The sequence below is a fragment of the Quercus lobata genome, chromosome 8 (genome assembly GCF_001633185.2).
Source record: "Quercus lobata isolate SW786 chromosome 8, ValleyOak3.0 Primary Assembly, whole genome shotgun sequence".
NCBI classification, from domain to species: Eukaryota; Viridiplantae; Streptophyta; class Magnoliopsida; order Fagales; family Fagaceae; genus Quercus; species Quercus lobata.
In genome coordinates this window covers 53,437,292-53,462,267 of record NC_044911.1, presented here as the reverse complement: position 1 = coordinate 53,462,267, position 24,976 = coordinate 53,437,292, and the positions used below count along the sequence as shown (strand labels likewise).

At 34.6% G+C, this 24,976-nt stretch overlaps 1 protein-coding gene and 1 long non-coding RNA gene across 4 annotated transcripts; both read left to right on the top strand.

Annotated features, from left to right (window-relative positions):
• The first annotated feature begins 347 nt into the window (after positions 1-347).
• On the top strand, positions 348-7,657 carry LOC115957059. The gene is made up of 2 exons (XM_031075298.1): positions 348-2,054; positions 7,340-7,657. Exons 1-2 carry the CDS (start codon positions 348-350, stop codon positions 7,655-7,657), a joined length of 2,025 nt encoding a protein of 674 aa, XP_030931158.1.
• A 12,929-nt stretch (positions 7,658-20,586) lies between these two features.
• On the top strand, positions 20,587-24,098 carry LOC115955519. 3 transcript variants are annotated; one of them, XR_004084151.1, is made up of 4 exons: positions 20,587-20,628; positions 20,776-20,851; positions 22,345-22,394; positions 23,449-24,098. It is a non-coding gene; the product is annotated as an uncharacterized LOC115955519 (long non-coding RNA). The 3 variants fall into 3 exon arrangements; XR_004084152.1 differs by lacking the exon at positions 20,587-20,628 and having other exon boundaries at positions 20,720-20,851; positions 23,449-23,585; positions 23,816-24,098; XR_004084150.1 differs by lacking the exon at positions 20,587-20,628 and having other exon boundaries at positions 20,720-20,851.
• Positions 24,099-24,976: the final 878 nt, after the last annotated feature.

Genomic DNA, 24,976 nt, shown 5'->3' with positions numbered 1-24,976 from the left:
TACTTGCAAAGAATCAATTATTTCAAGTTTTTTAATATATCAAATATAGAATCTTGATTAATTTATGCATGGGCCAAAAGCTCATAGAAGTAAGAATTGAAAGTCTATAATCCTTTTGCTTTGATTTCAATCTATGTAGAAAAAAGAATAAGAAATCTTAATTTAGAAAACAGAATAAAAAAACTAAAAATGTCTAATTGATTGAACTAAAATAGAGAAATGAAAGCCTATCCTCTCTCTCTCTCTCTCTCTCCACTATCGGTCTATATATTGTAACAAGTACCTCACATCTCTTCCAACCCCCATAATAACAAACCTGTAATAGTCTTGCTAAGACTTATCACAGAATGGAAGCTACTAACAAGGGCTTGTTTCTCCATGTCCTCAAAGGGCCATGGATCATGGTATTCGCATCTTTCATAATCATGTCCACTGCGGGCACACCCTATGCCTTTGGACTATACTCCAACGTGCTCAAGTCAGTGCTTGGCTACGACCAAAGTACCCTCAATTTGATCAGCTTCTTCAAAGACGTTGGCACCAACGTTGGTGTCCTCTCAGGCCTCCTTGCCGAGGTCACACCCCCATGGTTTGTTTTATCAGTTGGTGCAGTCATGAACGTTTTTGGGTACTTGATGATATGGCTAGCCGTGACACAAAAAATGGCTAAGCCCCATGTGTGGATGATGTGCTTGTACATCTGCCTCGGTGCTAATTCAACTGCTTTTGCAAACACTGGAGCAATGGTTACTTGCATCAAGAACTTCCCCGAAAGCCGAGGCATTGTACTCGGGCTTCTAAAGGGATATGTTGGCCTTAGTGGTGCTATTCTCGCACAACTATACCATGCTTTCTATTATAACGACCCCAAGTCTTTGATTTTGTTAGTGGGTTGGCTTCCGGCTCTGATAAATCTTGCTTTTGCACCTTTTATTCGGTTAATGAAGGTCGCTAGGCAATCAAACGAGCTCCAAGTGTTCTATAATTTCCTTTATATTACATTTGGACTCGCGGGGTTTCTGATGATTATGATTATAATTGAGCAAAAAGTTTCTTTCACACAAAGCGAGTATGGTGGTAGTGCAGCTGCAGTGCTTTTCTTGCTCTTTCTCCCACTTGGGATCGCTATCGTTGAAGAGATTAAGCTTTGGAGGAGCAAGAAATTAGCACTAAGTGATGGTTCACAGCTGCAGGTTATCACAGACAATACAAAGACCGAGGCTAGTCCATCTCTGCCACAAGCCTCTCCTGTCTCAGTAAACTTGCTCCGTGAACCAAGCACAGAAAAGCAAGTTTCATGTTGGAGTAACTTATTCACTCCCCCACAGCGCGGTGAGGACTATAGTATACTCCAAGCACTCTTCAGCATTGACATGTTGATACTTTTCTACACAGTGATTGCTGGTGTTGGTGGCACATTAACAGCCCTAGACAACTTGGGACAAATGGGACTTTCTCTCGGCTACTCACAGAGAAGTATAAGCACTTTTGTGTCGCTAGTAAGTATATGGAATTATTTTGGAAGAGTAATGGGAGGTTTGGTATCTGAAATCCTTTTGAAGAAATACAAGTTCCCTCGCCCTCTCATGCTCACTATAATCCTCCTTGTTGCATGTGTTGGTCACCTTCTAGTTGCATATCATCCCCCTGGGGGTCTCTATGTGGCTTCAGTGATTATTGGGTTTTGTTTTGGTGCACAATGGTCAGTAGTGTTCACATCAATTTCTGAAATTTTTGGCCTAAAGTACTACGCAACTTTGTACAATTTTGGGACAGTGGCTAGCCCAATTGGGTTATACGTACTCAACGTGACAGTCACTGGGAATTTATATGATAGGGAAGCTAGAAAGCAACTAGCTGCTTTGGGACTCACAAGGAAGGCTGGGCAAGCTTTGAATTGTACTGGGGTTCAGTGTTTCAGATTGTCTTTCATTATAATTGCTGCCGTAACACTTTCTGGTGCTCTGGTTTCCATTATTCTAGTCCTTAGGACTAGGAAGTTTTATAAGAGTGACATTTACAAGAAGTTCAGGGAAGAAGCAAAGCTTGCTGAGAAGGAAATGGCATTTGCAGGACATTAGACTCTGTTTACGCTAGCTGTTGGTGCCGGTGGGAGCTGGCAAATGGTGCTTTGAGCTGAACAACCAAAAGATTGGATTGAAATTAGAAAGATATGGACGGAGACTTCTTTTATATTCCCATTGACTTGGGATGCAAACTTGCGCAAATAGATGGATATATTTTCATTATATATTGTGTAGTATTTCTTAGTGATGAACGTTTCCAGAAGAAATAAAGAGCCTTTTTTCACTTGTTTTGAATCTGGACATGTTTTGCATGGTTACATGTGGCCTTTGTTTTTTATTCCAATTTGCTTAGAATAATGAAGCGTGAATAATGGCTGTCGCTGACGAATGTAACCACATGATCATTTACGACGTAACTGTTTATACTCTCTCTCTCTCTCTCTCTCTCTAACTTTTTTTTGGGGGGTTGGGGTGGGGGGGGGGGGGGTAATAAATGATAGAAATGCTACAATACAGAACATTTTCAATTATTGATTGGCAAAAAATTAATATTAGTGGTGGATTTAAATCAAAATTAATAATAATTTGATATCTTTGATTTGTTATGAAAATTTTGTGGACCATGTACGGAGCCATTTATGGATTCCCCTCTCCCATCCCAATTTTTTTAAAGAAATAATATTTAGGTACTAATTTTAACAACTTCGTTCAATAAAATTACAGTTTGTCCCTCTTATTGATCATTATAAGAGAAATGCTACAGTTACAAACTTTTATATAACATTTTTACATATTATTAAAGTAGCAAATTTCTTATTGGTTTGCATCTGAGTCCACCACTTACATCACTTTTTTACTTACTAATAACCGCTAATTACAAGAAAAATTTATAAAAAAATTGTAGATCTACTATTTTCCTTCTTTTAAAGTCCATAAAAAATTTTATAGATCTAAAATCTTAAAAAATATATATATACAAGCCCAAAATATTAACCCAACAACAAAAATTACCAATAGGCAATAGCAAAGGTAAATAAATAAATAAAATTAAGACTAATTAACCAATTTTACCAAAAACAAACAACTTAGCCCTTTAAAAAACTTTAAACAAAATTATTTTGTCCTTACCAACAAAAGACACTCTCTACACACACAAAAAAATAATTTTAAAAAAAAAAAAAACACTTTTGCTAGCTAAGTAATAGAGCCAAAAGCCAAAGCCACTACATATAGCTAACAATAAAACCGTCCCTCTAACTCCAAGTCCTGCTTCTATTCCTGTTGTGAACGGAATACTTCTGTAAAATTTATTATATCTTTGAGTTTTGAATTCATTTAGTTAGAAAGATTGAATTGTGATTCGTATGTTTTATGCCAGTTTCCTGCAGAAAAATCATGTTATATAGTTTAATTATGACATTTTTTAGGCCCCAAATTTAATTGAGAAGCTCATGATTAAGATTTTTTTTTTTTTTTTTTTGGCCACATTTTTAGGGTTATTTACTACAGATTCTTATTTAGAAAGTGCTAAGTTTGAGCTTCTTTTTTTTTTTTTTTTTTTTTCCCATAAGAGAGTTTGAGCTTGTTTGTTTTTAATTTTGTGTGTGTTTTTTTAATCTAGTGGTTGTGAAGGTTGGAATCAACGTATAGAACATGGATTCATGCAAAGAAAAGAATATTCTGGTGTGTGGGATATTCCGAAGAACTCCGCCTAGATCTTTAAACTGTCCTTGGGTTGGTACCACCAAATGGCATGTAATCTCCCAATTTTGTGTGTGAGTGAGATTGTATTTTGGATATTCATTTGACTGTGGCTGTACTTGTATCAATATGGTGAGGATTAGGATCATTTTGTCCATTTGGTTCTCTTCGGTCCAATTCAATCCACTTCGGTTCATTTTGGTTCAATTCAGTCTACTTCAATCCATCCAATGTACATCAATCCATTTGTTTCGGTTCACTTTGATCTACTTTGGTTCATTTAGTCTAGTTCAACCTATTCGGTCCATTTTGGACTAATTTTGAAATTTGAGTCTGCTGTCGACTGTAGCAATCACCCTTGAGGTAGAAATCTGCAATTAAATCATTATTGGACATGCCAACAAAATGTCATTAGTCATCAATTGTGAGTCCCTTGAAATAAATAAGTTAACCAACTATATTACTTATTTATTCCAAGTCCAATATTATGAATTTCAAGGAAGCAAAAGTAATACAAGGAATTCAATCAAATGAGAATTCAATTATTTTTCTAAGTGGAAAATAATTTGGGGGGACATTTCTCCTCCTATTGGTTAACGTATATGCAACCAAGCTAATTTCCCTGTGAGATTCAAAAAGCCAAGAGTGCTACTGCTTTCGTATAGCGACCACCATCGCTCTCCATTCTTGTACCACCGCCACCTTGCATTTTGAGGAATATAGTGCATCTTTCACATGAGTAAAAGTTCACAATATGCAGTGCATGGCAACTAAGGAAATGTTTAGCAGATATAGGTAATAAAAATTACACTATCATCACGAAATTAAAACAAATAGGGAAACACATAAAGATGATCATCCTTACATGCTCCACCAACATGGCTAAGCAACTGTACTGTCCAAATCAAAATTTGAAGAAAAACCTCTATGCCAAAGAATGTACGCAGGAAAAAAAATAATAAATGTAGCTACATTTTTCATACCAGTCCCTATGAGTTTGTAAGATTGCAAATTGCAAATTGCAAATTGAAAATTGAAGAGCATTAAAAGCAACCCTATCAGTTTCGAACCGAGCAACCTAATTAAAAGTTGCCAACAACCTAAAACACAATAAAGCAACTAAATAACCTATAAATATGCGAAAGAAAAATAAAGTGCCTTCTGATTTGGTAGACAAAGATTGGCAGGGAGATGAGGTTTGAATCACCAAGCAGGGAGGATTGATTGAAGAATGTGCTTAGTCGAAGTCAATATTGGAGTAATTATGAATTTTTTTTTTTGCATTTAGCTTCATTTTTATAATATTTTAGTTAGTTGTCTAGTTTACGAAATCATTCAACAAATTAGCATCTCGAGTGTGTAAAACTCGATTTCCAAGATAGAACACAAGTTTTTAAGACTCGAGTTGCAAGTGGTGGCAGCTAATGTGGAAAAAAAATCCACGTGGAACTCAAGTTTTTAAGACTCAAGTTCCACCATTTACTTTCCCAACGCTTGTGCTGCATCTTCTTCTTCCCATGTTCTTCTCTCCTCCAACCCGTGATTCTTCTTCTTCGGATCTACGTTCTCCAGAGAGGGTTTCAAATCTAGTACTTCTTCTTCTTCTTCCCCTGTTCTGATTCTTTGGATATGCGTTCTCTAAAGAGATCTTCGAAGCTGCTGCTTCTTCCTTCATTTCTAGTTCTTCATCTTCATCAGCATCTTCGCTCTTCTTCTTCTATGGAACTCAAGTCTTAAAGACTCGAGTTCCATGTGGCAAAAACATCTTCATGTCAACGATCAGAACTCGAGTTTTTGAGGCTCGATTTCTTTGCCAAACTCAGGCCTTAAAGGCTTGAGATGTTATTCTCCTCTATTCTTTCCAACTCTTGCTAACTAACTATTAGGTTCTAAGAAATTAGGAACTAATGTACTAGAACTTCAATATGTATCTATTGGCAAACCATGATCAAAACATTTAGTCTAGATTTAGGTTGCTCAAAGTGTGTGTATGTGTAAAGTTGGAATCGAGTAACTGCAAAAAATTACTATTCAATTTCTGCAAGGCTCGATTGATCAAAAATTAGACTCGATCGATCGAAACTCATGCTGATTGTTTTTCTGCAGAATTTTCCAACTCAGCTCAAGCCCATATGACATGTAGAGTTTTATGTTTTGCTTCAAATATAAAAAGAAAAACCCTAGCCACGTTTTAAAGGTTGTTGATATATTGTATGTATGAATCTCTTGTGAGATCTAAAGATGTTTACCTTCATATATACTTAGGGTTATCAAGATCAATATTGATGTCGAGAGCTTGGTGATCTCTTCAGTTACTATTTCAAGAGCTTAAAGAAAAACACAAGTGGGAGTACTTGTGGTTGTTGAGGATCAAAGAAAGAAATAGTTCGTGGACTCAGAGTTGTCACATGATTGTGGTAGTAAGTTTTCTACTCGAGGTAACAATAAGATGTTAGTGGTCTAAGTCACTATTGTAAAACTTCAATTCTTTCATAGTGGATCTGTTTTACCTTGAGAATAGTTAGGTTAAATCCACCCAGGTTTTTTACCGGTTTAGTTTTCCTGAGTTATCATATCATTGTATTCTTTATTTTTCACATTGTTTATATGATATAATTTACTTGTATTAACCTAGATTTGAATAATTTACCTAAGTAATCACTTGACTAAATAACTAGGTTAAACAACTTGTGTTTTAAGAGGTCTAAAAACATACAAGTGGTATCAGAGCATATTAGCTCTAGTATTTAGATCCTTTGATCTAAGAGTTGATCCTTGACCCCTGCTGTCATAGAACACGGTCACTCTCTTGTGATCTCACCTCACTTTGATGGGAACAATTATGCCTACTAGAAAGTAAGGATGAAAGCATTCCTAAAAGCTATTGATGAAAGAGTCTAGAATTCCGTTGAATACAGATAGGAGAAGCTGACTACTCCTATAAGCGAGTGGCAAACTTCTCAAAAAGAAGCAGCCACTTTTAATAGCAAAGTCATGAATGTTATTTTTAATGTTGTTTTTATGGAGGAATTCTAGAGGATTTCTAATGTTGAGGTTGCTCATATTGCATGGAATATTCTCCAATCTATGCATGAAGGCACAAAGGCAGTTAAAATCAATAAACTGCAACAATTAACAACTAGATTTGAAAGTATTAGAATGTCTAATGATGAAAGTTTTGATAAATTTTATGCTAAACTTAATGATATTGTTAATTCTGCTTATAATTTGGGTGAAATTTATAATCAACCTAGAATTGTTAGGAAGATACTTATATCCTTGACTGAAGACTTTAGACCCAAAGTGACTACCATTACTGAAAGTAAGGGTGTGGACTACATCCCTGTTGATGAACTTGCAGGATCTCTCCAATCCAATGAGTTAGACCTACCTAAGACAAACAAATCCAAATCAATGGCTCTTAAGTTAGTTGATGATGTTGGTGGGAATGGATTTGATGATGAACTCTCTGCTACAGAGATTGCATATCTTGCCAAGAATTTTAGAAATTTTCTTAGGAACAATAATAGAAGGGTAAGAGATAAAAACAATGCTGAACCTAGGAATTTTAGGAGGAATGAACCCACTAAAGTGAACAATACTGATAAACCTATAAAAATGTAGATCAAACCTCTAATAATTCCATGGGTCAACAATGTTTTGGTTGTCAAGGGTATGGTCATGTGAAATCAGAATGTCCTACATTCTTGAGATCAAAGGGTAAAGCTATGGCTGTAAACCTTAGTAATGATGAAGTTTTTGATCATGAATCTGGTAGTGATGAGGATGGAAACTTCATTACTTTCACAACTACTGCTATAGTTGATGAGAACCCTTTTGATGAAGAACTCTCTAAGAATGCTGATTTGCAAGAAACCTATAATAAGCTTTGCAAGAAACCTATAATAAGCTTTGCAAGAAACCTATAATAAGCTTTGCAAGATTGCTGCAAAAGATGCTATGAATGTTGACTTAGGTTTAAAGAAAATTGCTTCTCTTGAACTTGATAAGAAAAATTTGCTATTGAAATTGTTTGATACTAATGAATTGATTGATAAGGTGAAGACTAAAAACATGTTGTTACTTGATAAAATTAAGAATTTGGAACTTGAATTATCTATTGCTAGAGAACAAACAAATGGGTCTGCTAGTTCTAAACTTGAACACATGTTGAGTATTCAGAAGTCTCTCTTAGAAAAAACTGGTTTAGGTTTTGAATATAGCATCTCTGTGCCTAAAACTCATTCCACAAACTTTGTTTCTTCTTCTAAACCCCCCGTGAGTAAGATTGTCAAACCAGTAGAAATTACACCTCCTAGAAAGACTAGGGTTGATCTTAAAGAGTTTAAGCCTAAGAATCCTACCCTTTCTAAGGATAAATTGCATGATAGACTTTTATGGGTTTGTCATTTTTGTGTAAAGACTGAACACATTCATCCAAACTGTTTCAAGTTGCAAGCTGCTAAGTGAGCAAATAAGCCAAAAGTACTTGTGCCTTAAGCACAAGATCCTATGATACTTATTGGTGAGTTGGTAAAGGCATTGAACCTTTATACCAATCCTGAAGTTGCTCATCATTCTAATATGAATAATAACTCCAATGCAAGAGTTGCATCTAAAACGTTTTGGCATGCAAAAGGCTCAATTTAACTGAGTCTTTCTAACATGGTCCTTATGCTTCATCTCTCTACATTTTGTGACCATTCTTCTTTGTTGTTTTGTTTTCTTTATTTTTAGGATTTGCACTGCATAACATTCATGCATTTCATGGTAGGGTATTTTTTTTTTTAAATTAAAAAAAAAAAAAAAAAAAAAAGGAGGAAAATGAAGGAAAAATGTGTTTTGCATTATTTTTCTTGGATTTATAATCAAGGCTGGCCATATTATTTTTACATAACATGTTTATGTACCATGTTTAGCTTGGATGACCTTATTTTACTGCACTTTACTAGTTTTAGCTTTGTAGTGCATATTGTGTGGGAGTTGTTTATAGTTTTTGATCACATGATCTTGATCTTGAAGTCACATGCTTTTGATTGTAAGAACTAAAAAACCCTAAGAGAAAGGTATAAATAACTATCTCACCACTGTTTACTAGCCAATCATGAACACCTTAGTACATATCGTAAGATTTTATACTTGAAAAAGTGTAGCACATGCACAAAAAGAACATAAGGTGTAACCTCGGTTTAAATAATAAAATTGGTGTGTACATTATTGGAATATAATAAATTCAAATTGAAATAAAATTGATGTGTACATTATGAGGCAAATCAAGAAATTTACATGATTGCAAACTTGTATTCTAGGAAATGTGAGAGCTATATGATGTAACTCTTTAGGTGATAGTCACTTTCAAACTTATGTGATGAATTTTGTAGAAATTGTGATTGTTTACTATCTACTTATCACCTTACATGTATCTCATACTTTTACTAGTTGCACACACTATACAAGTTATTCTTTGCTAAACTTCGTACATGATATTATGTGTGATCCTGTTGTGACCATCTAAGATCAAAAGTTCCTTGATTTTGATGTAAAATATGTTTTAATGTTTGAGTTTTTGTGGACAAATTGATTTAAAATTTTGTTGTTGGAAGATCTAGGTTGAATTCAAGTATTTTTGAAAAACTTTTCATTTCATACTCATACATTTTATTTATAAAACAATGTACTTTGGGGAGTTTCCGCATTAAAATGCTCTGTTTTTCAAAAATTTGTTTTTTCCAAATTTTCGAAAGATCGAACTTGTTGCTCGACCAATCGAAAATGCGATAAAATTAGGTTTGAATCTGCCTGGCTCGATCAATTCTCAATTGATGTTGGATCGATCCAATATGATTTTTGACCAATCGAATCTGTTTTTCGATCGATCAAAAATCGGTCAGTAAGTTTTTTGAAAAAGGAACTTTCTTTCACATGTTCTCACACTTTTCAAATCCTTTTCAAAAGCTCTTTCCCTGTTCTACGCTGACCGATCCACACTAAGCCTTTTTTTGTCATTTTCTTCCTAAATTTTCTCAAGCTTTTTGTCTTCAAGTGCCAATAAGACCTTTTAACCCCTTCTTTTTTCATTTTATTCAAATTTTTCATGCATTTTAGATGAAATTTTCGAACCTATAGATTTTTGGGATTTTTTATTTTTGAGTTGGTTTCTTTCAAATTTGATACTGGGTTTTTGTTCTGAGATGTTGTTAACATGTTTCCCATGAATTAATTTGGTTACTTTGGTGATTTGAGAACAATTTGAAATTCTAGTGCTTGAAACTACATGAAATTGGGGATTTTGTTCAATTAGGCTGTAATTGGTAAAATTGACTTGTGTAATTGATTGATTAATTCATTATATGATGTTTCCTAACTAGTATGATGGTTAATTACTCAATTTGGGTTACTTTTTGAAATTAGGTTTTTCAAAATTTTGGGTTTTTGTTCTAAACTCTATGTTCAAGTCGATTGTTAGTTCATAAAGTAAAATTAAACTGTTTTTAATGCATTTGAGCATGCATCATTGTTAGTTCTCTCAAATGCAATCTGCCCTTGTATTTTTTTTCTTTGTTTCTTTTTTCCATTCTTTCCAACCCTTAGTATCATGGTTAGGAAGTCTAGAGCCCATAAGAAAACCTCCACCTCCTCTACCCCTGTTTTCCAGAGTGATAAGTTACTTAACCCGAAAAATCAGGAAACCTTTGAGAAACTGAATGTCTATAAGAAGGTGTGGGCTGAGCGGAAAGTGATTTTAGATGAGGTTGATCCTAAGATTCGTAGGAGTTTTGATCGTAGGGGTTGGTAGCCTCTTTTAGATGTAGATCATCCTCCTCCGGCTGTTTTGATCAGAGAGTTCTACTCGAATCTCTCTGTCCACTCCACTTTATCCAACATTCAATTTGTGAAGAATTGGATAAGGGGAGAAGAGTATGTCATTACTCCTTAGGTAGTAACCTCTGCTCTTGGTGTACCTTTGGTACAACAGCCTGTTTATCCTTATGATAAGACACCTTTTCTTGATGACATCATGTCACTCATCACTGGTACTACCATTCAGTGGGGTACTGATCCTCGTATCACCTCTCATGAGCTTACTGAGCTCAATTATCTATTTTTCCGGATTTCATGTCATTTCATTTGGCCTATCTCTCATTTACATACTATTCCCATTAAGAGATATGCTTTTTTGTATGCTCTTGTCACCGATGCTTCTATTTGTTTTCCCTCTTTGTTTATTAGCTCTTTAGTTGAGGTTTATAGGAGTAGCTCGAAAGGGCATGGTCTTTTCTTTCCAATTTTCATTAATAGGATTTTGTTAGATTTGGGTTTAGAGGATTTTCCTGCATCCGAGTCTGTTCATATCATCGCCCCCATAGGTGCCACCTTTCTTAGGTAAAGAGCGGCTCAGATGAAAGCTAGCTCTAAACGCCCTTGAGTTGAGTCTTCCACAAGTGATACATCTCGGCCTCCTCCATCTAGTAATCCATCTGCTGAGGAGTTTTTCGATCACCGTTGTTGCTCCTCCACCTTCTTCATCCAGTGATGCTTCCATTCGGAGTATGTTGGAGACTATCATGACCGTTCAGGCAGTGTATAGACATATTTTGGTGGATGTGCTTGCTAAGCTTTAGGCTTTACGTGCAGATTTGGCGAGTGTTTGACATTCTTCCCCACCTCCACGTTTTGATGATGAGTCTTGATTGCCCTTTGGCAATTCGTCACAAAAAGGGGGAGTACTTATGCATGTTCATAGGGGGAGTTTTTGTGTCATGTTGATAGGGGGAGTTTTTGTGTTTTTGTTGATAGAGGGAGATTTAGATTGTATTTAGGAGATTCATGATGTATTCATTTTTTTTTGACCCGTGATGTATTTGTTTTATTGGTTGTATATATTGGGGGGAGACATTTGTGCTTTGTGTTTAGCATTTTTATTGTTTCTTATTTCACATATGGTATAGTTGATTATTGATTTATATCTATGAGGTTATTCATGATATATGTCTTTTATTTTTCTGTTTTGTGAAATCAACAATTTATTTTGTTTTTACTTGTATTTTCCACACATGCGTTTATGTGTTTGTTGAGTGTTACAAGAATATACAGGTTGATTCAGTCGTGCTGCTATCTATACTGATAACTAATAGATAGTAGTTAGGTTGAATTGTTTTGGGGCATTTTGTTGTAATGGACTATTTTGTAACTTTGAGCATTTTTGTTTTGATATGTGTTTTGTCACGGATTGCCAAAGGGGTAGTTTGTTAGTATCTAAGAAATTAGGAACTAATATATTAGAACTTCAATATTATATGTTGGCAAACCATGATCAAAACATTTAGTCTAGATTTAGGCTGCTCAAAGTGTGTGTATGTGTAAAATTAGAATCGAGTAACTATAGGAAATTACCATTCAATTTCTGCAAGGCCCGATCGATCGAAAATTAGACTTGATCGATCGAAACTCGTGTAGATTGTTTTTCTGCAAAATTTTCCAACTCAGCCTAAGCCCATATGATGTGTAAGGTTTTATGTTTTGCTTCAAGTATAAAAGGAAAAACCCTAGCCACGTTTTAAAGGTTGTTAATATGCTGTGTGTATGAATCTCTTGTGAGATCTAGAGGTGTTTACCTTCATACATACTTAAGGTTGTCAAGATCAAGATTGATGTCGAGAACTTGGTGATCTCTTCAGATGTTGTTTCAAGAGCTTAAAGAAAAACACAGGTGGGAGTACTTATGGTTGCTAAAGATCCAGGAAAGAAATAATTCGTGGACTCAGAGCTGTCACATGGTCGTGGAAGTAAGTTTTCTACTCGAGGAAGCAATAGGATGTTAGTGGTCTAAGTCGCTATTGTAAAACTTCAATTCTTTCATAGTGGATCTATTTTACCTTGAGGATAGTTAGGTTAAATCCTCCTCAGGTTTTTTATCGGTTTGGTTTTCCTGGGTTATCATATCATTGTGTTCTTTATTTTCCACATTGTTTACATTATATGATTTACTTGTGTTAACCTAGATTTGAATAATTTACCTAAGTAATCACTTGCCTAAATAACTAGGTTAAACAACTTGTATTTTAAGGGATCTAAAAACGTACACTAACTACATCGTGTGGTAAACTCATATTACTCTACAAATTACCTCGAGTAATTATAAGGCTATAAACAAGCCAAGTTTTATCAAATAGTGCATGTTTGAGCTTAGCTCAATAATAAAAATAAGATGTTCAAGTTTGTCTTAAGCACGAACCAAGCCTAAAAATAGTGTTCAAGCTCAAACTCGTTAGAACGCCCAAAAGCTTTTGACATTACACACACATCCTATGAAACCACTAAATTTCCCTTAAGAAGAAGTGGAAAAAAAAAAGTAAAATCTAAATAGCAAATGGGAAAGGAAAAATATTTCACTTTCAAATGAAATTCAAATAATATTAAGGTCCAATAAATGCTTCTGGACAAACATTAAACAGGACGGTGAGGTGTATGATGATTTCCAAACACTGCAGAATAGAAGCAGCACATAGCTAAGCTAAGGCCATTCAATAAATTACAAAGGACTAATATTGTTATTCTTTGTGCAACAGACTTCTTATATGCTAAATCACTGATTCCATACAAGGGGTCTAACAATCAAGTAATTTGTAGTTGTTCACAATATTGTTTTTGTGACAAACAAAATGGTACTTAAAATGCTTTTAGCTTTGAAGATTGTCACCCATGAGAGCATCTTATTTAGTTGTTGATTGCTCACTTATTAACATATTAGTACAAGCTTATGTTCCGAGTGCTGATAGTTTAAGCAGTTTAGCAGAAATATCTTTGATATTGTTAATGGAAAATTTTGACACAAACATGAATCTCATCATTTAAAACGTTAATGACTGCATGCATACATACATGCCAAAAGCCATATATTCTCTCAAATGCGTAAGCAAAAGATATCAAATGTTGATGGGCTAGAGAGAGAGAGAGATCAAAATTCATTCCACAGTTCTAATATGCATAAACACAAGAGTTTTATTTAGTTCGTGGTTACTTTACCTAAGACAAAATCCCTATAACCTTGAGCTCCTAAAAAAATTTAAACCCAACATTCTAACCCTATCCTTAAAATAGATAAATACAAGTTTGTTAGTAAATGCAATTCAAAATTAATTATTTTCCTCAAAACAAAACTCACACACATACACAAAATCTATTCATCAATGCCAAGCTCAAAGCAAAGAACTTTATAGTTCAGTGATATTACTTGATTTTCTTCATAAGAAAAATCAATGTTCAAATCTTCATTCGCACTTAGGCTGTGTTTGTTTCGGGTGTAATAGAAATTAGGAAAATATTTTACATGAGGAAGAGTATTAGGTTTGGGCTAAAAATTCAATCAACCAAAAAATGAACTAGTTTGACCATAAAATAAGTGGGCTTGAAGTGTAAAATGGTTTACACTTCAGATTTACCTTCAAACCATTTCCTGTGTTTATCCGAACCAAGAGAGAGAGAGAGAGAGAGAGAGAGAGAGAGAGCTTGAACCTGGGACCTGAAGCTCGCCGCCGCCGCCCTCTAGATCGAACTGTCGTTATCTCAATCTCATCATCGCCCAAAGCCTGCTGCCACTTGACTGATCACATCATCTCGAACTCGTCGCCCATGACCCACCCATGACTGATCTCTCTCTTTCTCGATCTACCTCTCTCTTTCACTCATTTTTCGATCACTCTCTCTTCCTCCCTCTCTCAGTTTGACCGAATTTTTTAGTTTAATGAATGGTTTTGTTTTTAGTTTTGTTTCTTTAAGTTTATATATTGAAATTTTTCATCATAAAATTTGTTTGGAAGCTGACAAAATTGCTGAGAAAATGTGAGAAACTAGTAGAAAAATAACATTTTTAGAATGCAACCAAACACCTAAAAACACTTTCCAAAACAATTTTCATAATACAGCTAAACAATTGAAAATATCTTCCTTTCCCAAAAATATTTTCACTTGAAAATATTTTACACTCAGAAAATATTTTACATATTGTCAAATGCAGCCTTATTAAAACAAATTAAATTATAAAAAATACCAAAGCAAATCCCCAAGAGTATTCCCATCAAGGATTCTAAAAATTTTAGCATTTAACATTTCAAAAAACTACTTTATCTATTATACCACCCCCACTTTAAGATACATCAAACATCAAAACTTCTATATTTTTTACTATTTCATTTAAATAATATAAACAACTCATTAAAATAATAATAAAACAACTACACAAAAAACTATAGCAATCACCTCCTCCACCACCCCTACCACTACTCCACTTGCCATAACCACCATTGTAGCAACCATAAACCACCATAGCCACCACCACCACAAGTCACAGCACCACCGTGGCAACCACAACCACTTGCAGGAAGAAAAGAAAAAGAAAAAACCCAAAGTATAACCACAACCATCCACCAAAATTACAATCAACCACCACAAAAAAAAAAACCAGCCATTGCAAAAACAAAATCTCAACCAAGCACTCACCGGTGGCTGATCTAACCCATAGAAAAAAAAAAAAAAAAAAAAAAAAAAAAAAAAAAAAAAAAAAAAAAAAAAAAAAAAAAAAGCCACAACTATCTAGCAAAAACAACCAGCCATCAAAACAAAATTGTAACCCAAAGATCCAACCCACACACTTATCGATCTCACCACCGTGCCTCCAAATCACTGCCATCGTGACCCACCATTGAAACCCACTAAAAATAATTGGAAGGGAAGTAGCTTCATTGGTTCAAATCCAAGTCATGAGATACCTTCAAGCGGGGAGCCACAGTGAGATCGATTTCAGAGAGCGAAGAAAAAAAAAACAAAAAACAAAAAACAAAAACAAAAAGGGCAAATCTGAACAAAGAAGAAGGAAAGAATAAAAAAATAGAGAAATAAAATATGTTTTTTAAAGAGAAAAAGAGAGAGAAAGCTTTATAATAATTTTTTTTATATAAGATATAGCTATAGTGCAATCTCAAAAATGAGAGTGCCCTATAGCAAGATTGCAAATTTTATAGCATATGCAAGTTTTAATAGAGTGGGTTTTTTGGGTTTCAAGTGCTAAAATTTAAGTTTTAGCATTTTTTCAATCCTTGATAAGAGCATTTGTAGCAATGTAGCTAAATAGCTATTTTAGCTACACCAAAACACAAAAAAGAGAGCTGCAGCAGTGAAGCTATACTTAAACAATTTTACCTATTTGCTACAGTACACATCTATCTATAAATGTGCACTATAGCTGAAAGCTAAAAAGAAAAATAATTTTTTATTCTGTGTTCACACTACTTTTTTATTTTTTATTCTTTCTTTCATTCTCCTTTCTCCTTGTCTCTCTCCCCACTGCCTCTCCATCTCTTCTTTCTTCCTCCAGACCCTTCTTTCTTTCTCCACAGATCCATCGCCAATTTGCACGAGCCCAACCGCAACCGCACGTTGGGAGAGGCCTCTCATTCAGACGCTGTTCGAATTGGCCGGGCCCTGAGAGCAGTGGTAGATATAGATCGAGAAAAAGCCCATGAAGAAAAGAGCGGTGATCAGCACCACCACGATTATCGCCATTGACGGACTGAACTTGGCATACTGGTACGAGTCTAGGCTGGGCTGGGCCGCGACCCATTTGATCATCACCTCCGGACATATAAAAAGAACTCCGATCAGAGTCCAAATCGGACGGTTGGGATCGGGCTATGCTTGTGTTTCAATTTGGCTACGTTGATTTTTCTGCTTTCTTTTTTTGTTCTTCTTCACTGGTTTTGATGGGCACGGCGGGGTTGTGGTTGTGCAGTGATTTTTATAGGTTTGATGGTGGTTGTGGTTGTGTGGTGGTGGTTGAATAAAATATTATTTTATTGTAGTGTTTATATTATTTTATTGTGTTAAAAGTTAAAATAGCTTCACTGCTGTAAGATGTGAAAATGTAAAATAGATAAAGTGACTTTTTGTGTAGCTAAAAAGCTAAAAATTTAACTCCACTACTGTGGATGCTCTAACCCAACCCACACTACTTAAAAAATAAAATAAATAAATAAATAAAAACCAGCAAATTAATTAATTGAAACAAAAATAAAAATGAAAAGTTAACCAATGCTCTAAGAACATGAAATAATTTTTTAAAAGATTATTAACTTTTTTATCAACTTTTTAAATTTCCATAAAAAGGTTGTCTTAAAATTTTTCTAAAATAGTTTATTAACCCTCAAAATTAAAATAAAACAAATGGGTAAATTTCATTAACTATCCCTGAGGTTTGGGTAAATACCAAATAAGTCCAAAACTTTTTAAAGCTAACCAACTTGGTCCCTGGCCACTATTTGGTCCTAAATGGCATCAAGAACATTGGCTATTCTTGACTCTCTCTCCTTTGTTGCTTCTCTTGCCCCTTTCTCATTCTATCTCTGACAAAAAAAAAAAAAAAAAAAAAAAAAAAAAAAAAAAAAAAAAAAAATGCAAAACTGACCCTTTAACTTTCAGCATTTTTCATTTCAGTCCTCTAACTTTCAGTTTTGTCATTTCAGTCCTCTAACTTTCAATTTTTGTCAATTCGGTACTCCGTTAGACCTCAGTTATCTACTGCCATTAAGTGAGTCAAAACGACGTCATTTTGGTTTTTTTTTTTTGTAATTAAAAAAATTAAGAAAACTGTTATTAAAAAAAAAAATTCATTTTCTCTCTCGTCGGTCTCTCTCTCGCTTTCTCATTCTCTATCTCTCTGTCTCACAGTGCCGTGGTGCAAGGCCTCACTGCCATCGCCAGCCTCCACCCACAACCTCGAGGCTGGCAGTTGTAACAGCCATCTAGTAAGAATATAAACATGGTCCAACTATCTCTTTCTCTCTCTAGAATATATTGGGTGTGTGTGTGTGCGCAAACCACAACTCGTCATTGTTGCAAGATTGTATCTTTAATTTGGTGGAATTTTTTCCTGAGGTACCCAGATTGTGTTCTCTTGGTTTTTATTAAAAAATAACTATAAAACCCAATCTATATTATTAGTTAGGCAACGTTTTAAACATATTTGATTTCTAACAATTCGAGTTCTCTGCACTCGATTTTGCCCAGTGAATTTGCACTTGGAAATCGAGTGTCTCACACTTGATTTTCTCAGAGCAAAATCGAGTCCTCTAGACTCGATTTGTTAGAAATGAAATTTGTTTCGAACCTTGCCTAACTAATAATATAGTTTGGGTTTTATAGTTATTTTTTAATAAAATCCTGTTCTCTTATCTACTTGTCTTCCTCAATAGAAATTCAACTTGTCTCTTTTGATTCTGTTTTTGGGTCTTCATTAAAATCTTTTTATCTATCTGGGTTTTCATTAATTTCTCTTTTATCTTTCTTGTTATTATCGTACGGTCAACCAACTCCACTTGTATATGTGCTTTCCTGTTTCCAGATCAAGCCAAATATTAAATCCAAAACTAACCCGACCTAACTCCAAATCCCCCTCCTCTGTCGCCCCGATCTCCTGTGGCCAGAGCCCGAGTCCATTTCCCTAACCCGGAAGACGCAATTGAAGTGTTTGCCGATGGGTACTCCGTGAAAGTCCCAAAAGGCATGACGGTCCTTCAAGACTGCAAAATTGCCGACGTCGATATCCCTCAATTCTGCTACCACAGTCACCTCTCCATCGCCGGAAACTGCCGCATATGCCTCGTCGAGGTCGAGAAAACACCTGAACCCATCGCCTCTTATGCCATGCCCGCTCCTCTCGGTTTGTTTTCTCTCTCTCTTTCTTCTCGCTCTTCTTGCCGCTGCCGACCAGACGGACTCTCCCTTCTTCCCCCAAAATTCGCAATTTAGGGTTGTGGTCAATACTACCTAGATTGTGAAGGAGATGATCATGGGATTTTGGGTATGAATTTTGGGTTTGAGATTATGGGGGAGAGGGTGTGAGATTGTTTTCTTTCTTTTAGATTTTGGTGGAGGGGGGGTATGAGACTTTGGGTTTCAGATTTTGGTGCAGTGAGTGACGAAGAGAGAGTGATGGAGAGATGGAGGCCAGCGGTGGCAAGGAGGTTGTGGGTGGAGGCCGACGATGGCAGTGAGGCCTTGCACCACGGCACTGTGAGACAGGGAGAGAATGAGAAAGCGAGAGAGAGTCCGACGAGAGAGAAAATGAATTTTTTTTTTTTTTAATAACAGTTTTCTTAATTTTTTTAATTACCAAAAAAAAAAAAAAACGAAAATGAACGTTTTTTTTTAATAACAGTTTTCTTAATTTTTATAATTACCAAAAAAAAAAACAAAACGATATCGTTTTGGCTCACTTGACACCAGTCGATAACTGAGGTCTAACGGAGTACTGAATTGATAACAATTGAAAGTTAGAGGATTGAAATGATAAAACTGAAAATTAGAGGACTGAAATGAAAAAGACTGAAAGTTAAAGAGTCAGTTTTACATTTTTACAAAAAAAAAAAAAAAAAAAAACCACAGCCCACAGATCTGCTAGTTAAGACCACAACCACCACCTCAGTACCTCACCACCATCGCTACAAAGCCACGCTCACAGCCACCCAAATCAAACCAAACCACACTAAACCACTTCCAGCCACCCAGTCATGCAGATCTGAAAGGACACCCACCAAATTCAAATTCAAACATAAACAGCATCCAAGCAAAAGAGAGTCCAAGTTTGAATTCATACCCACAAAGAATTGTTCACATAAACAGGAAATACATAGCACCCAAACAACACACACACCATTCATAAGCCCACACCCAAAAACACCAAAAATTTCATCTAAATGCAACTCTTCTCAAACCTAAACCCATCATCAACAAGACCCCCAAACAAAAGACTACCACCACCATTTCAAAAAGAAAAAAGAAAACTAACCCTTAGAGAAATACCAAATCAAACACAGCAACCAAACCCAACAAATACCCAAGCCAATCCTCAGCCATAGAGTAGAGAAACCAAGATTCAAAGCAAATCGTGGTGGTAACTTGCAAGCAACTTTCGCCGCAACAACCTTACGGAGACCATCACCGACATCCATTGCGAAGACCTCGCAGAGAACATTGCCCTCAAGCTCCACTTAATCGCCTTCAAGAACGTTGCCATGGAGTTAGGCTCGGTGGAGAGTGGTGTGGAGGACTTGGCTAAACAAATTTGTGATCTAATGGTGGAGTATGTGTATGTGAAGGGGCTTAAGGACTAAATTGACCTAAGGGACCAAATTTGTTAGTTTTAAAAAGTTTTATACCTCAAGGATAGTTAATGAAATTTACCCTAAAACAAAATTACCATTTAATTAGTTCTTTCTATATATATAATAATAGGTGAAGCAAAGAGAAACTCAAATTAGAATTCTAAATTAGAGTTTCAATTTTGTGCCATGTGTCTAGATATATTTGGGTACCACATCATAATTATCCTTCCACATCATAATTGTTCAATTGAAATTGGAGTCCAATTTTACTATACACGTGTACAACCTAATTATTTTTAATTTTGCTGTCAAGTGCAGAAGCCAATGAGATGAAATTAATAACGCATTAAACACTCATGCTTTGGGAATCAGTAGTACCAATCTAAATCCATTGGACCTGCTTCATGATAATACAACTGTGAAGCATGTATAAAAACACAAACCCATCTCTCTATGGTCAGCTTCTTTCTCTCTCTCTCTTACATTCATTACCCTTAATACGTAATCTAAAAAAAGAGATTGGAGAGAATTTTTTTTACCAGCTATACAACTTCAGAGGTTTTTTCTTCACCCAAATGGCCATCATGTTACAAAATGACCCATCATAAAACTACAACTCTGAGGGGGTTTTTTTTTTAAAAAAAAAATTCATAAATTTTTTAAGCTACAAAAATTTCAATCACCAATAGAGATTGAAGATTCAAAAGTGTGGATGGATCTTTTGGATAAACATCCTCACCAAGGTTCATCTTTCTGTGTAATTTTTCCATTTAGTTTTGATTCCCTTAATTGATATAGTGATGGGTTTGTGTGTATGCACCTACATTGAGTCAATATCAACATTTTTTAAAATCCTTTGGTCCTTGCTTGATGATTGACTTCTCTTGCAGATATCGACTTCTCTTGCAGATATCAATCTTGCACGAAGATGGCTTTCAACCTATTTGGTGTGACATCCTTTGAATAGTAAGCCTCCTCCTCTACCTTTTGTAGATTTTACTAAAAACAATATTTAGCACATGGGAAGAATCTGACATCTTCCGATCAAGCCGCCAAAAACCTTTATCGGTATTTTTTTTTTTTTTTAATATTGCTTTAAACATTTGAGTTGCTTTAAACGTTTAAGTTCTTAAAATTTTCTATTGCATGTTAACAATGTCCTATTCAATTTTTATCTATTTTAGATTAGTTCTATGACAGATTTTGTTTGATCCACTTCAATCTTTGTTTCCAAAGATTCCAATCAAGAAAAAAGAAAACAGTTTGTTTCCAGTTACGGTAAACCGACATTTTTGATTTCTGATTTTTCTAGACAAAGAAGCAAAAGGAGTATGAAGCCGACTAAAAAGAGTTCCCTTTGAATTCTTATGGGTTACCATTCCTTCTTTGACTTTTTTTCCCCCAAATATCAAGTTAAATTAGTTCCGTTATATGTTTTCAACTTTTACAATTGCAGTTGGATTTTGGTTCCAGTAATTAGGGTTAAGAAAATCAAAATTATGATGTGACTATTTTTTTAAAAATTATTTTGGTAATCGGTTTTTTTGAATTCTTCTCTTTTTGGATTTAAATCATTCAAATTCTTTTTCTACAAAAATGAATTGGAATATTTCTACAATCTAGAGTCTCTAATCTAATCAAAGCAAAGGTAATAATTTCTTTTCCTAATATTCTTTTCCATTATGGTTTGTTGTTAATTCAGGAATTTGGATTCATAACCCTTTTTGTTTGTTAAAATCAAGGAAAACCCTTCACAATATGAAAATCTTGCTTCAGTTTTAATGGCCTCTACCTTCTTTTCTTTTCTTTTTTTTTTGGGTAAGGGTGAGTGAAATTGTAGGATTTTGAAATCTGATAGTATAACTTTCTTTATACTAAGTTTATTACTTTGTAGATTTTGGTTGGTATTTTTTAAAATTAGACTTTTTAAGTCTTGATTTGGTTGTTTTTGATGTTTGGTTTTAATGGGTTTAAATTGTGAAATCTGAAAGTATAATGTTCTTTGTACAAAGTTGATTACTTTGTAGGTTGTGGCAAAGATTAATTTTATAAGAGTTACCTAAGCTTTGGTTTCAATATTTGGTCTTTTGGCCTTCAATCCAGCCACTTTCCGTTACCCTTTTAGCCAATTATATATCACACTCAAGCATTACTCCTTCGATGCCATTCTACTTGGAACGTTTTATCTCCTTCTCATAGCTACTTTCCCTAACTCAATTGGAGCATGCTTTGGTCACATTGATTTCACCTTCTAATTCAAGGTTTGATTATTTTCTATTCCATAAAGTTTAATTGTTTGTCTCTTTGTCATTCACCCTCTTTTCTCAAAAAAATTTGTTGTTGCTGGGGTGGACTTAACTAACAAACTTTTTATTACATGCACGGAAATTGTTTGATAGAATACCTGAATGTTTTCTTCTTTTTGTAGAATCTAACTTTGTAAAATTTCCATTTTGCAGGTCCATTACGCGGACATGTTTATTTCTTCCTACAGTATATACAAGATTTGGTAAGGCCCAACAATTTAGCTCCGGGTTTTCTTCCTTTCTTTCAATTTTGTATCAACTTATTTTTTATCTTATTTTTATGTAATGCACTTTTATGTTAAAAAGTAGGAGCAAGCGTGGGCAAGTTAGAAAAGCTAAGGTCTTTCTCCCTTTAGTTGATTATATAGACACTCATTTGCTTGGACTCAAGCTCAATGTCTAACAAGCAGTACACACGCCAATTCATGTTCCCTGTTTTAGAGAAAACCAATATGAAAATTGATTTGCAATTTTCTATCAACCCATTTTATGTATAGCATTAGATGAAAGCTATTTTATTCTTGGTCTCAAGTTTTTAAATAGTTCTTTGAATTGTCTATATAAAATATTTTTGTAAAAATGCTCTCTAATTTTATTAAGAACATTTTGGTTTGCTTGATCAGAGTTGGGATATATGTAGTCTAATTTTAATCTAACAAGCATAGGTTAGAGGTTTGTGATGATGCCTTCTTTGTTCTTAGTGTCCATCTATTATTTTCTTTGGAAAGTAGAGGAGACACCTAGGCTACAGGGATTAGTCTTTTGTGACAAGGACCAAATATAAGGCACCTAAATGAATTTTTGTGCTTCAAGTTGAAGACACCATAAATTTGAAGACCAAAATGAATTTGGTGAAGGTTGTGAAATAGTTGATGCCTTATAAGTTGTAACTTAACAAACTTTATCCCAGAGTGATGATGCCTTCATTTTTCTCTATGTGTGTTTAATTTGATATGCTTATTGGGCACATTATTACAAGAGGTATAAGCACAAGCCTAATGATAGTTTCCTAATCACTGACATAGCTTTTGTCTAGATGAAAAGTAGTTTTCTTTTTTCTTAATATGCATGTATTTTAATGCATTTCTACTTTTAAGTTCCTGCTTTGTATTTGTCTTTGAGAGGCATTGAGTAGAGTTCAATATTGCAGTTACTTTGAATTTAGTGATGGTATTAACTTGACATTTGATTACTTTTGTCCAACATCTAGTTGATCTATTCTAATATTATTTATTCACCTTTGTCTTTGGATATCAGAGCACATTGAAGATGCTACTCTTTACCTTGATGCTGCATCTACATAAAGTTTCCAATTTGTTGGGGCAGTTCATGTGTTGCTAGACCTGGGAGTTTGTGTTGTTTGCAATTTGAAGAGCATGTGTTTTGTTGACGTAGTAAGCTAATAGTGTCATGTATATCTTAAAATATCTTTTATTGCTTCTTTCAATCTTCTATGGGTAAGATTAAATGACTTCACATGTGAACATTTCATAAATAGATATGTTTGTATCAATATGTGTGTGTGGCGTACATGTTTGCAGGTGTCCCAGCTTTTGTAGCTAACTTATTCAACCCATGTCAAGCATGTTGTAATTTACTAATTTGAATTTGCTTTGAATCCTAGGTGGTAGTTCAGAACTAAAAATCTGATGCTGGAAGGAAAATAGTGGTCATCATCTCAACATTTGTTTGTTAAGCAAGATTTGTAGCTAAGTACTACCTGATATCTCATCAGTCATCCCTCTATCACTTGAGCCAAGGCCCAATTGCAACATCTTACCTAGTATTTTTTATTGTTATTTTTGGTGAAGTGTAGTTACTTTTTTTCCCCTTTGGGTAAATTAGTCAATTGTAAGTATTACATTACTATATTTCAATATATATTGTCGTCATTGTTGAACGCATTACTAGGACTTTACTCTAAATATAACTTTGTGTTTCTAGATACTTAATTTCTGAAATGGTGCAAAATTAAGTAACTGTTACATGTGTTTTACATGCAAGCCTCCTACAGCTTATTATTGTTTGGTCTACAAGTGTGTTTTGAGGATAGTAGGTAGGTTATATTAAAAACTAAATAAAAAATGTTGTGGATTGTTAAATGAAATGCACTATTTCACTACTACTAAAATAAAAGACTTGAGATTAGCAAAACATTTGTAAGAGAGTGAAAGAGCAAAATCTAAGAGACTGCTGCCAGCATCATGTAGGTGTTTGTAATGTGAAATACACATTTTATATCAAATTTTATTCTATAATATTTCTCCAAAATTTTTCTTTTTCTTCTTCTCATTACTTTAATAGAATAATTATAATGGATATGTGTGTGCAATTTATAATTGTTACTTCTTATGATGAACTCATTATTAATAAAGTTCTATAAAAATTATACTATAAAACGCAAACAATCCCCACATTATAAATTAGAACCATCATTTCTAACTAAAAATCCCCGCATTTCTACATCTAATCTACCAAACAATACCTGCTAAATAATAAAGCACAATCTTTCTTGTCCAAAGCATATTTTATGTCACTGTGATGAGAGTGAACCATACTCATGTGGAAGCACACAATATAATAAAATAAAAGTAAACCATCCACTAATGACACATCACATAGTTCCCACAAATAAATTATACAAATTCAATCAAGCTATACTCATCTAAGCTAAAAGATAGACAATACAAACAACATTTCCTATACGCCCAACGCACAATTCACCTATGCACACAAACCACTCTTATGCCAATTATTTATAAGCACTTACAAGTAAAGCCCCAGT